The 15323-nt window shown below is 40.6% G+C and overlaps 2 protein-coding genes and 1 long non-coding RNA gene across 9 annotated transcripts in view; 2 read left to right on the top strand and 1 right to left on the bottom strand.

Annotated features, from left to right (window-relative positions):
* Nucleotides 1-3505, bottom strand: part of slc43a3a (solute carrier family 43 member 3a) — a 10499-nt gene extending 6994 nt beyond the window's left edge. Inside the window, exons 1-5 of the mRNA XM_056586975.1 lie at nt 3004-3505; nt 2656-2785; nt 2239-2285; nt 1928-2004; nt 1372-1464 (exon numbers count right to left, since the gene is read on the bottom strand). Of these exons, the coding sequence (XP_056442950.1) occupies nt 1372-1464; nt 1928-2004; nt 2239-2285; nt 2656-2785; nt 3004-3190 (534 nt within the window). The 5' untranslated portion in view covers nt 3191-3505. The remainder of the gene's footprint in view (nt 1-1371; nt 1465-1927; nt 2005-2238; nt 2286-2655; nt 2786-3003) is intronic.
* On the top strand, nt 2209-13958 carry LOC130379899 (uncharacterized). Of its 2 annotated transcripts, XR_008895169.1 has the most exons (4): nt 2209-2926; nt 3074-3214; nt 9288-11260; nt 11442-13958. It is a non-coding gene; the product is annotated as an uncharacterized LOC130379899 (long non-coding RNA). The 2 variants fall into 2 exon arrangements; XR_008895168.1 differs by having other exon boundaries at nt 2241-2926; nt 9288-13958.
* Nucleotides 13959-14706: 748 nt separating this feature from the next.
* Nucleotides 14707-15323, top strand: part of ctnnd1 (catenin (cadherin-associated protein), delta 1) — a 34443-nt gene continuing 33826 nt past the window's right edge. For 4 of the 6 annotated variants that reach the window (XM_056586929.1, XM_056586926.1, XM_056586928.1 and 1 more), the window contains exon 1: nt 14711-14789. The gene's annotated coding sequence lies outside the window, so the exon portion shown is untranslated. The other 2 variants (XM_056586930.1, XM_056586932.1) reach the window with 2 other exon arrangements.

Genomic DNA, 15323 nt, shown 5'->3' on the forward strand with positions numbered 1-15323 from the left:
AAAACCCGCCAGAGAGGTTTGCTCAAACACACTTTTAAGACCACCATCATTAGCTATTTCGATCATTTGATCTTCCTCCTGCTCTGACAAGTGATTCAGGACATTGACAAATGGGTTGCGGATCCACTCATTCGTTCGCCGTGGATCTTTGGAGGATGGGAAGTAACGTTTGAATTCATTTGAAAGCGCAACAAGGTGATCGCACAACAGCTGCGAGAGAATGGGCCCTGCCTCAGTCTCTCCCAAAATCCCCAATAATGTTTGGAACATATCGAATATTCCCCTGTCCACTCGTCGTCCCCACAAATCAAGCTTGGCTTTAAATGCAGCAACTTTAACTGCCAGTTTAAAGACAGTCCTCAGTCTCCCCTCTGGAGTGTCAGGTTGAGCTGAGCTCATAGTGTGACACTACTGTTGAAATGAACAAGTGAAGTGAGCTTAGGCTGCGCCCGCAGCCGCTGAAGCGGCTGGGTGAAGTTCTTTAAATAGCTCTGTGAAACTGTATTTTGGGCTCACTCTGCTATAGAGGAGACTAGCGTATGTGTACATTAAAATAGGTTAATTTTCCCAAACTATTGTGTGCATTTTGCATATAGAAGTCTCATCTGTCCTAAACGCAATATCTCGTAAAGAAATCACCACGACAATCAAGTATCAGATGATTCAGAAATGACAATAATGAACAACAGCAGTCCAGCTTTAACAAGCATGTGTCCAATGTGTAGAGAATTGGTATAGAATTGGTATTTTTTATTAATTTGGGAAAGTATACTTAGAAATATAACAAACAATTCGGTTGTAAAGATACAGGAGGATTATGAAGATGCATTGACTGGAAATCTTGCCCTATCTTCATAGATCACATGCTGCCTAGATACATAACAATTCTTGGTAGCCTATATGAAGGACTGACCATCAATTGGCTGTTTGACCAGCAAGCTATAACGCTCAACTGATAAGCTGTGTTTGCCCAGTAGTGTCCCATAGAAAAAACACTCAGATGCATCTCCAGGCATAAAAGGACGGGTGCATAAGTCATTTATTTTAGGGCTGCTCGATTATGGGAAAAATCATAATCATGATTATTTTGGTTAATCTTGAAATCACGATTTTACAAACGATTATTTTAGAGTTTGAAAACATGATGCATTCATTCAGCATTTCTCACCAAAAAAAACACTGCACAAATATGTATCCAGCTGTTATATTGCTATAAAAAATGTAATGAATAAGATATACTTTTCTTTTTTAAATAAAAAAAATAAAAACACGGTTCAACGTGATTAAATTAGTTTGGAGATCGTTTGACCCAAATTTGATTAATTGTACAGCCCTACTTTATTTATGCCTAAAACTCATTAAGGTAGTTACCTTAACGATGAGGAAGACTGAGGAGGAGGAGTCGAAGGCCCCGTTGTAGATGGTGATGATGGTGGAACGATGGGCAGAAAACAGGTTGCCGATCTTCATCAAAAGCAGACAGTAAGACGGACAGACAGTCAGTTAAAAGCTGCACAGTCTTACGGTGAGGTACACTACCCTTCAAAAGTTTGGGGTCACTTAGAATTGTCCTCATTTTTTAATTAAAATAACTGTTTTTTTCAATGAAGATAACATTCAATTAATCAGAATTACAGTCTAGACATTGTTAATGTGGTAAATGACTATTCTAGCTGGAAGCTGCTGATTTTTATGGAATATCTACATTTTACAAGGGCCCATTTCCATCAACCATCGCTCCTGGGTTCTAATGGTACATTGTCGTGTTAAAAGGCTAATTGATGATTAGAAAACCCTTGTGCAATTGTGTTTTCATGGAAGACATGAAATTGTCTAGGTGATCCCAAACTTTTAACAAAAGCATTTGCTCTTATCAGAAACAATGTGTGCATGGTTGCACGCAGCAGTGACTGAATGGTGGGTTCACCTGCATGTTGGTTAGGAGGAGGATAATCCCTCCAACAGCAAGGCAGGGAAAGGCCACAAACAGCAGCATAGAGTATGCTAGAAGGGAGTGGAACAGAAAATAAAGATGAGTAAACACAGGCAACATTGTAACACCCAAACCGCCTCCTCTGTATAGCGACCTGCTCTTCGAGGTCACTACGTTGTGCAAATAGTTACTCAATTGTTCAATATGAACGGTACAATAACTGATTTCAATTGGCTTGAAGGGGAAAGGGGAGGGAACTTTTGGTTTTCTTGTTTTCTGTTTTTGTACCAAAGTTTGCATCCTACCTGCACTAGAGAAGGCCATGATCAGAGTTCCAATGGCGTACAGGGTTCTGGAGGGTAGGAGAAAGGTTTATAATGTATTTATTCTGATTGAAGCACATTTGATCTTGTTTGACCGGATCATAATAACAAGAAGCCAGACCCTGAGCATCCATTAGATGAGCGTTATGTATCTTAGGAAAACAAGTGAGCAATTTGAACCGTTAAGGTATTATGTGTAGTTTATATAAACCGATTTTCACAATATATTGGTCCTTTTTTGTCAACACTTTATCAACACTACTATCACCCAGGGCCCTAATGTGAAATGTACCATACCACAGTGACCACATTACACAATAACAAGCCTATCTGTGTTTGACATCTCTATTTACACCACCTTTGAGCGTTCATAATAGAGAGATTGGTACAAGAACTCACATTCCCAGAAGTCTGGTTACCATGGTACCGAAGCGATCAAACAGGTAGCCATTTGGCAGACTCAGAAAGGCGATGAGGAACGAGGCGATGGTAAAGACCAGAGAGAAGTGCTCATCTTGCCCACTGCAGTCTAGAGAAGAGACAGCGAGAGAGATGGAGAGAGAAAGAGAGAGATGAACAGAAAGAGAGGGAGAGAGAGACAGATTGACAGAGCCAAAGAGCAACAGATAATGCATAATGCATTCTCCCAAAGAGCAGTTCTGCTATCCAGGTAAGCAGTGCAATCTCCATTCTCAACTCTCAAATGCAAAACACATTCAAATAGAATTTGGAAGCAATGTCCCTCACCTGTATAGCTTGTGTTGTTTGCGGCCGTGACGTTGACACACATTTGACTGAAGTACCCATCTTGTTTCAGCACAAACACAAGAGAGGCAAACCCAAACACCAAGCCGGCAAAACCGAGGCACTCTGCTATCCCCGTGGCCAGAGTCAACCCGTAGAGAATCTTGTTCCCTCCCCCGCATCGTTGCATGTTTCACTCTTCACCACCCGCCCGGTGAGTCCAGAAGGAGAGATTTCCTGCAGGTCGTTCAGGAGCAAACAAAATCTGAAGGCTATTCGACAGGCATTTTATAAGACAGGGCTGGTTCTGCATCCACGACGAGGCCCCTTCCTCTTTCACAGCTGCACTACTTCCCTTGCATTGTGGAGGGCTCTGTTATGTAATATATTGGATGTAGAAGAAGATCAGATAACATAGGTTCAAGGACCATGGTCTAAAGACCCAGTGGGTCCCTTTGTATAACGTATGCAAGTGTTAGAGTGTGTGCGTGTGTGTGTGTGTGTGTCAGGAGCCAGGGGGACGGACTCAGTGTAATCCAGATTAGTTCAGGGCAATCTGTCTCTACGTACACACAACATGTCACATATGGTCGTCCGGATCTGTGTTTAACATGGAGATAGGGCTACTTACTGAAGGTTTATTCAATTCTGTTACTATGACCTCAGTAGGCTATTTGGGCTCTTTTCCGATTTAGTAGTAGTGAAGGCCTACTTTAAGTTAAATTCGAGAATATAAACTTTGTTTTATGGATTTGTTAGACTGAAATCTACAATGGGCCTATTTTATAAAATGATATTTCACATGTTTTGAAAAATAACTTCGGACAGGATTGGGGTAATAGGGTACGACGTTATTTAGAGTTCCTTCCTTTTTCGCAACTAGAAAATGGTGTTTCACATAGTTTGAGGGTTATAGGGTACACAGGCAACTAGAAAGAGGAACTGGAAGTCCTTGTTCTGGACATTTGTGAAACATGAAGAGACTAGAGATTATAATCTTAATTTGATAAATACTGTAAATTATAAAAAAATGATTAAATATGATATGTAATCACATACACCAGATGAAAGATGAGATGACAAAATAATACTTTAAACAGTGTTGGGAAAGTGCACTTTCTACGTGAACTAGTTCAAAGTTCAGTTCACAAATTTTAAAATTAACTAGTTCAGTTAAACGTTCATAATTCAACATTTTGAACTAAGTTCAAAGTTCCAAATAATGAACTAGTTCATAGTTCTTCTTTTCAATATGTTGCTGTGAGCTATTATTTGTTTCCGGTATTTTGAACATTGAAACCCCTTTGTGGTTTGTCTAGGATGAAATAGAGTGGTTAATCAAGTATCGTAGCGAACTACAGTTTCTATCGTGTTTTATTGCACATTTAGCGCATTTTGTAAATCCCATTGATTTCTGTTGGAAGACTCATTGCTCGTTGGCCGGAAACGGAGAGGGGGGGTGTTCACGTTTGGTTGTAGTCTTTTTGCTCGGTTCTAGCCCTACTGTGGAGACGGAGAACCCAGCGAAAAGTCTACAACCAAACGTAAACAGCCCCCCTTTCCGTTTCCGGCCAACAAGCAATGATTCTAGGAGGTATTCTAGTCCGCTGAGCTAGGAGGCAGAGAGCTAACGTTATGGATTGTACATATTTATAATTCGAAATTCGTCTGAGGCTTTATACCACAGATACTCTAGGGTCAAGCATATAATCGCGTTAACTGATAACAGTTTAATTCATTTTTCACAATTTAACAGCTCTCATTTTGAAGAATAATCACCGCACCATTCGTTTCAATAGGAATCGCGACTTTCAACATAAAGTGTACATATTTATAATTCGAAATTCGTCCCAGCCTTTACACCACAGATACTATAGGGTCTATAGCATATAACCGCGTTTTCTGATTACAGTTTAATGTAACAGTAAGCGGACAACACCGTAACTGCAAATTAACTACACAGAGATAACCATGGCAACCGGTCAAACAACATGGCGTCCTGCGTGAGCATCCGCCGTGTTGATAAACAGATAACCCCCCTATTGAACGAAGGTTAACCGAGTCAGCGTGCCGTTCACAGACACCAGAACGAACAAGTTCACAGTAACGTTCATCAGGCAGTAATACAGTACGTTCAGTTCACGTTCGCCCAAACTATGAACGAGTTCATGAACTATCGTTCAATGAATGCGTTCAGGTACAACACTGACTTTAAAACCAAGAGCAGTGCATTTTCGATTATATTTACTCATTTTGTGGTTCCGCAAAAATGTGTTCCAAATTTTGTCGATGTCAGATATTTATAAAAAAAACAGAAAAATAAGGGAACCACTTGGTCAGCTATATTCCAAATGACTCCCATTCCACCATCCACTTCGACTTAATGCAGCAAGGTCAAGCAAGCTCATACAAGTGTGCTATTTTTTTAATATTTCTACATTTTTATTTGTGTCACAACCATGACGGGTCAGAACTGACTTTTCAGCATATAAATAATCGTTTAAAATGATGACATAAGTGCATGTATTTCAATAAGTGGCCAAAGGCAGCTGGCTACAGAAGGAAAAAAAGATGGCTCCTGTATAACACACAAAAAATGTTCACCTCTGTCAAAGATCAGCAACGTCAGCTTTTCTTTCTGACGGTGGTGACAGAGAGTTTGACGCTGTTGACTATAACATCCAAATCCTCCTCAATGGACGTATAATTTATGATTACAATAAATATTAATATGGCTTTTTATTATGCTTAATATTTTATACATTTCACCATAATAACCATCAAGTTAGATACATTTCACACAGTGATTCATTTCAATTCTGACTTTCCACTGCTGAGGAAGGTATGGCTAGGCAGCAGTTTACGTGGTGGAGCAAAGGAGAGACAGGGAATAGCCTACCGAACAAAGTGGAGGGATATAATATATAAAGCTATAAAGTTAGCCAGAAAGCACCGAAGGAAGAAGAGTTTATTAACTACATTTCTAACATTTAAACAAGACTGCTAAGTCTGTGTGAATCTCCAAACAGAGAAACAAGAGCAAATGATTCACTTGGGTTTGCATTTAATAAAAAATATTTTTAAACAGTAAACAGTGGTCACTTGTCAGCTTCATCAGCTTATTCCCTTTCAAAAAAAATGTGTTCATCTTTCAAGCATGAATAAAGACACCAAGTCCCTCTGTCATGACTTTGTAAGATCAAAATTCTTGTAAAACTTCTGACCCTTGGTATTATGTTTATTTAAAATAAAATAAATAACTTATTAAAATAAATATTAAATAAATAAGACACTAAGTCCCGTCCCATCAGCTGAGGACGTTTTCATGAGTCTCACAGTATTAGAACATGTTGTACTTTATTTAGCTCACGTTGTTATGTCAATGAATACGCCCTCAGCTGATGAAGTAATGCCAGCGTTTTTTTTCAACTGAAAATAAGCACCCATGTCAACTTTTTCTGCTCCTTGCACCTTATCATGCTGATTGCTACGCAGCATTACAAGCCTCTGCCGACTTAAACATGAAGCAATTCAAGAAGAGGCATAGATGGAATCACCTTGTGGTCAACTGTCATTTAATAGACATCTGACAGATTATGTCAAGGTTTTAAAATGATTATTACCTGGTCATGTTATAACAGCTGGAAATCGTGGATTTTCTGATAGATTTTCTGAAGACTAGCTAGCCTTTTTGACAGACAAGAAAGCAGAAACTATTTTAAGTGTGCTCGTGCTGCATTTTTGGTTTTGTCAAACAGGAGACCCCCACCCACCAATCAGAGGTTAGAGATTCCTGCAGGAAGGTTGCGCTCGATTTCACTAGCCCATTTGAGCCTGTTCATTAGTGTACAGCATCTCATTGCTTGTGTAAAAAGAGAATATTAGATTTGAGGACGAAACGATAGGGTGGGCTATCGCCACTGCTTCGCCACTGCCTATATATATGACAGGGGATAGGATAATTCACCTGAGGTGGTAAACATGGTTATGTTTTTAAACCGTTCATTCTATTGCCAGAAGGACTATGTAGAAGGACTAAGCCACTTTATTTTGAGATGCCCTTGGAATCCCCATATTTGTTTCTAGAAAAAAGAAAAAGCAAGTTGATTTAAAAAAGACAGAGAATACTGTTAATGAGTGTGCCTTAAGCAACAATATATTAAATATTAAGCTGTTTTATGACAGCAACCAAAAACATTTCCAGAAGATCTGGAATTGTATTATTTCCATATAGTCAACAATCATGCATCAACATTTTAAATGTTTTTTTGTTGTTATATTTGCTATGCCCCACCTCGCTACAGTGTTACGCCCCACCTCTAGTTGGCCCTACTGGGGCTAACAACAAACCACCCTTGACCCCAAATATCACAGGACACCTTTTACAAAAACCCAACCAGTGGGATTTATTTACATAAACATGAAAGGTGCTCCTATTCAGCTCCACTGATGCAGCACACCTGAGCGTGGGCTGAGACACGCCCACAGAACAGGGACAAACACAGAAAGCAAGCCCCCCTTCTGAGGCTGAAGTGTGCACGTTTAACTTGATTGTGCCCCGGCACCACCCAAAGACCAATTCACTGCCAGTGGTGTGCAGAGGGGCGTAACACCTCCCCCCCTTCTCTAGGAAGCCAAAACAAAGACGAAGCCCCTCTGCAGTCATCTCCAGCCTTCGGTCTGCCACCCAAAATGTGAGATAGATGGAGAAAGAGGAGGGAAACAAACGTGGGCTGCCAAAGCCACAGACAAAACAGTCCCCGGCACAAAGTTGCTCATTCTCAAAGCACACAGGTGACCTTACTAATTGGCTTGAGCCAGTATGTTCAGAGTAGTCCACTGCCCAAAGCTCTGTGGCTTTATCTGCACTTGTATGGACCAACTTGGCTTCTGCACATTTAATTGCTGACTTGAGCCGCAAATTTTGAAATTGGGAAGTTCCATGATGGAACTCATTTTGTCTGTTTCTATGTGTCTGGCATTGGCGGTTGCAAACCTTGCTGCTTTTTTGAACGCATGTTTGTCAGTGCAGGGGAAGTATGGCTGGAAGACTCACTCTTGCTTTTCATAGAGGTCAGTTGCTCTAATTTAAGGAAGTGAGCATGGTTGTTTTGGCCTGTTTGTTAGAACTTATTTTCGCACTCCCTGGACAGATTAAGTCTGCGGAGAGGCTACCCTGGGGAGGGGGCATGTTAGCCTCGTGCCCGGTATGTCTCGGAAGATAGTTAGGTTAGTCCAGCTAGCTTGAATAGGTTGGGGGATTGCTTTTCTCATCAACATGTGTACAGACTTGCCAAACAGCCATGCTCGCCACACTTTTGTCTGGAGCAATTTTGAGCCATGTATTTTACCTGTTCATTAAGTAATCAGTAGCTTTTGTACGTGTGGCTTTTGGTGAGCCCTATGTGTGTATGAGCATGAAGCTCATTAGAGTTAATGGATGCTGATTGACGGTCAGTGCAGGTTCATTAACAGAAGGCTTGTGGTGTTTGTATCATATGTATGTGGACAGGCCCACTTTCTGTGAAGGTGTGCATTTTTTATGCCTATTAAATGAGTGTGAGGTGTACGTTAAAAGGTGACCTTTAGTGAGATGGTGGTCAGCCTACTTCTGTAGATCACTTGTGGAGGTTGCTAGCCAGGTGAAGGCACTAACTTTTGTTTGTGTGGTAGTGAGCCACATTAGTGATCAGTGTTGTGGGTGTGGCTTTCCATTTTGATTGGTCACAGGGGTGTGCTACACTGAACATGTAGATTGCAGTAACTCTTAAGCGACCATTTGTGACGTGGTGACAACAGTTCACTTTTTGGAGGGGGTTATTAGTGCTACTTTTGGTTTATTGGTGGTATTGATGTGGATGTTTCCAACATCCACATCAATATCTTTAAGACATGTACAGCTTTGCAAAACCATGTGAAGGCGATGCATACAGGCCACTTGCAACAATATTTTAAATATTTTCTTCTCAATTGATCCCATTTCAGAACAATGCTTTCAGTAACTCATTTTATCATATTTGCACAGGGAGGAAATGCCCAAAACAGAATATAGTGCAAAGAAAATTGGTTGTAATAATTATGCTGCCGTATTGTGCATAATTTTTTTTAACGATAATAATAATAAAATAAAAATTAAAAGTTTCTTATTTATTTATTTTTTAAGTGTGCAAAGATTATGCTTCCACGTGCCAGTGGTGGCACACGTGCCTAGGGTTGTCAACCCCTGGAGCAGAGGCTGGGAACCTACAACTGTAAAAAAAGTTATTATTCACTTCTACTTGTTTCAGCTGGACCCACCAAGCATTAGGCTATATCCAAAAGAAAAACTTCTACCAGCTCTGAAATGTTCCTCCAACTCCGGATTTCCAGATCAACCTGGAACTTCTTCCCCACTACACTCAGAAGCTCCAGGTGGTTTTGTGGAAAATGTGAGAAATAAACGAATAAAGACTTTGTAAGATCAAAATTCTTGTAAAACTTCTGACCCTTGGTATTACGCTATGTTTATTTAAAATAAAATAAGTAGCCTAACTTATTAAAATAAATAAATACATGAATAAGACACTAAGTCCCGTCTGCAGCTCGGCTGAGGACGTTACCATGAGTCTCATAGTATTAGAACATGTTGTACTTATTGATTAGCCAACCACACACACACACACACACACACACACACACACACACACACACACACACACACACACACACACACACACACACACACACAACCTCTTGCAGGCAGACTCAGAATCTTGACCCATTTATTAGGGAACAGGTGTTATCGGGATTCCATCACTGCATTCCCAGAATCCTGCATTGTGAAAGTCTTCCCTTTTTTTTTTAAATGTACAATGGCATTTTATTCTACATACAAAACAACCATAGTATTTTTCAGGAGTCCACGACCACCCTGCCCGTTTTGACACACAAAAGTAATTTGACACTTCTGGGATGAGCCAATGATTCATCTCTTTGGAAGGTTTTGTTGGAGACAAATAAAGAATCTTCAGGCAACAGATGTGACAGCTGTGACTGCTCTCTCTCTCCTTCATCTGCTGGGTCCTCTGTGTTTGCCTACCTGCTACAGGTACCCAGTGGGCGGGGCTGAGAGGCTTGTCAGCTGATGAGGTGCACCTGTGCAGGTCTGCCACGCAGGCTTTAGCCAGTCTCTCTCTCTTTCCACAGAGGCAGGTGGGCTTGGGTTCTGTTTAGGGTGGTTCCTTAAGGTTTTGGACCTTTGGATTGGTTCCATGTTTTGTTTTATGTTAACACTATTCAACATCCCCACAGCACACTTTCCACTGCCCATATACATAGGCTAGCCGAAAGAATTGTGTGTTTGGTCAGTAGTTCAGTTGGTTGGTCACATATGTTGGTTTGTTGCATTTTGTTTGGGTATTTCCAACATGGTAAAGATGGTTTGTTGTTCCCAGTATTTGTTTTGTCTGTCTGGGTAAGTTTCCTCCGTTCTGGCTCGGTCGGTCCTTGTGATTTTGGTTTTCTGTCCAAACCATATAATCGCACATTTTCTAATCTTCCATACGCTACACTAATCCCTTTACAGATTTCATGATACTTACTTTATTCTAATAAATAACTTTATCCCTTATCATGTTTGGATCCCGATCTTTGCTCTGACCCGAGCCTCGTCTTAATGCAGCCAAGGAGATGGAAGAGCGTTATGAATATTATTAGATGATTGTGTTGTACAATGAAAGACAGTAAAGATTCAATATGAATGGCAAAATAAGGATGGGATTTTATTTGAACAATAAAATATGTGTTGGGCAAATTATAGAGAGGCTGAGATTATAGATTTCATATTCAAAAGGCGAAGGGGTGAAAAAATGTAAGAAATATATTTAAGAAATATAGGCCTACTCAAAGCCCAAATCATTGATACCATACCCTATCCAATAATAAAGATAGATATAAATCCGTTAAATCCTCGTACTCGTTTTGAACGTCTCACTCATGGCCGAGTGTGTTCTTTTTGATTAGCTCTTAATTGAGATCACCTGTCACGCACCCCTTATTAAAGGTGAACACAATGGGTTTGGTTTACTTTTTGCATCGGCCTGTGTCAATCGAGGTTGAGTTTAGTGAGGGTTGAACGTTTTCGATCTAGATTGCAGATCACTATTGTCACTTTATACAAACTGAAAGTATGCGTTGTTGCGTGTTTGTTTTTGTGGGCATTTGACTGAACAGCCCAGACAAATATTTCTACCAACATGGCACTTCAAAACAGACCACCGCAGTGAGTAAAAGTTATTTTCCTTTATTAAATGTTGACGTTTTTTGGGCCGTCTCCTCGGACACAAGTCATCAGTATCCCTGCTCTTTGCACCTTGACATGCATGTCGCCGCTGTTTGTTAACCTAGCTTTGCTGATTTGTATCTTGTGATGTGTGTGTGTGTGTGTGTGTTTTTCTTAACAGGTGTTAGATGACTGACAAGATCTATGGGGGGGCCCCCTTTGGGCCCCCCCATACCAACTTCAAAGGAATCTAGTGCCATGGGACTCTTCAAAACATCCTCGGAATACATGTGTATGAATGGTCCACCGAAGGGTTGATCTGGAAGCCACCACGGTCCACGCAGTAATCTGCTGCGTGGGCCGTAGTGGCTTCCAGAGCCATCTTTCGGTCTTGGTCAGGATTTGTTAGTTGCCCTTCAATGTAGCAGGCTACGGGTTTCTGAAGAAGCCTGCTTTACGTAGCATTGGAGTACAAATATTGTGCAAAATGCTCATGTAATTGCACTAGCACTAGTAACCTGTAGATTAGCTTAGTTTAACGTCATTCAGTGCTGTCTCTGTCAAATGTGTGGCTTACTTTAAGTCCACAAGGCCCTCTGGTAAACCACGTTGGAACACCCCTGGACAAGGTGATTAGTCACTGGGTGTGTGTTAAAGTTTTGTTCCATTTTTCACTAGTTGGTTAAGGTTTGGTAGAATTGTTTGGATGCTAGCGACGTGATGGCGTATGTACAAGAGCCTACCGTGGCCAGGCCACAGTTGCGACGGCCAAACCCAGATGGCCTAGTGTGAGTGCAACCTTGATTGCATTTGTATACTGTTTACCATTGGATGTTTATGCAATTTGGCTTAATTCATCCGCAGTAAAGCTGCATTTGACTATTCCAGGTTCGTTTTGTACAGGCTTTCAATTGACCATGTTGACTAGTTTGTGTGAATTTTTTTTAATTTATTTTTTACCCTTGCTTTCAATCTAACGGTTGTGACCACTTATGCAACTGGGCTGTGAACCTTGCAATTCTAATGCTTCAGCATTTCCTTGTAGGCCATTAGCTGACTTGTGTATTGGAGCGATGATTTGGGTATTTTAAGATGCTTGAAAAGCTAAAATAAAGCAAAATGCGTGTCTGGTGTGCAAGAGCCAATTTGTAGGCTTGCAGTAGTCGAGGAGTTGCCGTAGGTCGTAAGCCATCTGGAGGTTGTGGCAATGGAGGCTTGTGGTAGATCTGCCATCCAAGAAAGGTTAATTCTTCTGAAGCATGATTAATAGTTTAGTAAATTGAATCTATTCATATAGAACTATAAAATCCAAGACTGCAGCCAGTAACTTGGATCGCAATATGTGGAAAGTATTAGTCTTAATTTGTAACGACAGAATAATTAACATGACTAACTGGGTTTCTTCCATTTTCTAACTAGGGGGACTTGACTGATGAGTCTACTGGATTAATCAGTAGCGGTACTTTGCCCAACAGATTTGATGGCATGACCACAGGGTGACAAAGAAAATTATTCCCTGCCTATCAAAAGAGACTTCTAAAACATATCTGCTAGAACAGTTCCTATACTTTTTGTATAATTTGGTCATGCTGCAAATTTACTTTTGTAGTTGCTCCATATTTAGTTCTTTGACAGCCTCACCTGCTTGAAAAGTCTATTCAAATCGGCTAAATATAATGAACTAAATTAATAGCCATGAAATGTTGTCACTCATACTAATGGCTAATACCCTCTTTCAGTTGGTGGTTCAACAATAATGTCTCTCTAGGCTTGAGGGAGAGCTCACAAGTAAATTACATGAATGTCCTGGAGCAATTGGGAATACACTTTTATTTAGTCTACCTGACCAGGGACATCTTTGAACTATAGGTCACCTAACCCAAACTTTTCACTCTTGTTAGGTTGTCCTTTTCTCTTGTTTTAACCCGAATGGGCTGAAATATCAACATTTCAGGTATTCTGTTTGGATAATGTGCAAAACTTGTGGCTTCACTAATAAAAAAAATTAACAAATGTATTTTTCTTAATGTGGTTAAACTATTTAAAGATTTGTATGCAAAATATTTGTGGTCAATGAAACTCGGACATTTTTTAATTTGATAAAACACAACTATGGGTTAAAGGTATTTGCTTTGGGCATCTTTTGATATTTTTAGAATCTAGCTCCATTGCCGTTAGAAATGGTGTCTCCCAGTACTGCAAAGTGCTTCCACAAGTTTAAAAAATGGGCAGAAAAGGAACTGCCAACTAAATCTATTTAACATGGGTAGAAAGTTTCCATGGAAGCTCTTGGCTGCTGGTTCCCAACACAGCTCCACTGTTAGCCTGTGACCTTGCGTTTAACTTTTTTCAACTTTTGGTGACTTTCACAAAAGAAATGAACTGGTTAATACAATAAACAAGACATTTCATGGTACCATTTTGAACTGTTTGTGGATATTGCATTAAATCCATATGGTTGAAACTTTTCAATAATGCATATCAACGAAACAATGGAATGAAATAAATAGTTCAAGCAATTTTATGGGACTTGGCTGCTTTTACATTATTCATTTTGGGGGTTATTTCAGTCTCTCCAACCTGCAGGTCGTGCCAAGAATCATGTGAATTGGAATATTCTATAAATGTCTTGATATCATCATTCGTCTCAACACTTCTGCTGCAGCCGCTGTTGTAGGCTATTTATTTCAGGTAGCCTATTTTTTCACCCAAAAAAATTGAAAACCATGAAAGTTTAAAATCCCCCCCGAAAAAATGAAAAACAATAATCACGTTCCCAGCGCCCCCCTAGGTTGTCCGAACGCCCCCGTGGAGAAACCAAGGACTAAGCCACTTTATTTTGAGATGCCCTGAAATCCCCATATTTGTTTCTAGAAAAAGATAATATTTAATATCCGGGGCTTTAGCCCCGAATGAAACAGCCTATTGACGCCACTGATTTAGTCATATGAATATTGTTAGATATTATTGAATATTAATGAAAATGGTCCATTTAGTAAATATATTTGAATGAGTTGCATTACAAATGACTGATTGAATATATTTTATATGTAGCTGCAATTCACCTAAGTAGTCACTAGGTGGCAGTAGAACACACTAAATAAGAGCCCCCTATCGTCTGGTCAAAGTTCCCCTTGGAGTGGAAAAATTATAAAAATAGGATAAGGATAAGATATATTCTGTAAAAAAAACAAAACATATAAAAGCAGAAAATAACATCAGATTAATTATTTTTTGAATCGTCAAAAAATAACACAGGAAAAGGCGCATAATGCATCAGGAGTAATCATCTACGTAAACTTATTCAAATTTTGAAAACTATCCATCACTACCATTTCAGGTCCCTGAGTGAAATATTAAATAATGCATTATATGCATATTACACCCATGATCCATGCGTTTTATTCCCCAAATCCCAGCAGTACTGGGAATGTGCCGCCCCTCCCCTCCCACCCAGCGACGAGGCAGGAAGAGCGCAGCGGAGACCAGTGAACAACAAGCCGAAGGGAGGACGATATCAACCACCTAGGTAGGCTCGTCTACCCATAAATCTCTTTTAATAATAATAATCCACTTTGTCAGACCGCACACCTTCCTAAAGGTGGCACGGATCGCGTCGTGGAGGAATAACACGCGTCGGTCCCTCCGGTTCCCCAGCGGTGGGATTAAAGTCTGCTACGGGGAGGCGAGGAGGAGGCAGACGGGCCTCACGCTACACCCGATTCCACTCCCCGTGGACTCCTTAACTAAACCCTGAATCCTCCTCTCGGTACCGGGTCCGTGTCGGTACCGGGGGAAGCGGTGCGCGTTCGCCGCGACGCCAAAACGCGCACGTTTGACGCACATTGAGGTGAAAAGAGCTGGTGTTGTTATAGCGCGATGCTACAAGCTAAGCGGGCTAGCAGTGGTGTCTACTTCATAGGTGATGGGTGAGGAAGTTATCAGAAAGCCCTGTTGGGTGTGTGTATGTGTGTGTGGCTCCCTTAATGTGTGTGTCTCTTAATATGTATGTGTGTGGGTGCGTGTGTGTGCGCGCAGGTCGAATCTTTTTTGTAGCACGGCT

This window comes from Gadus chalcogrammus, chromosome 3 (assembly GCF_026213295.1).
Source record: "Gadus chalcogrammus isolate NIFS_2021 chromosome 3, NIFS_Gcha_1.0, whole genome shotgun sequence".
NCBI classification, from domain to species: domain Eukaryota; kingdom Metazoa; phylum Chordata; class Actinopteri; order Gadiformes; family Gadidae; genus Gadus; species Gadus chalcogrammus.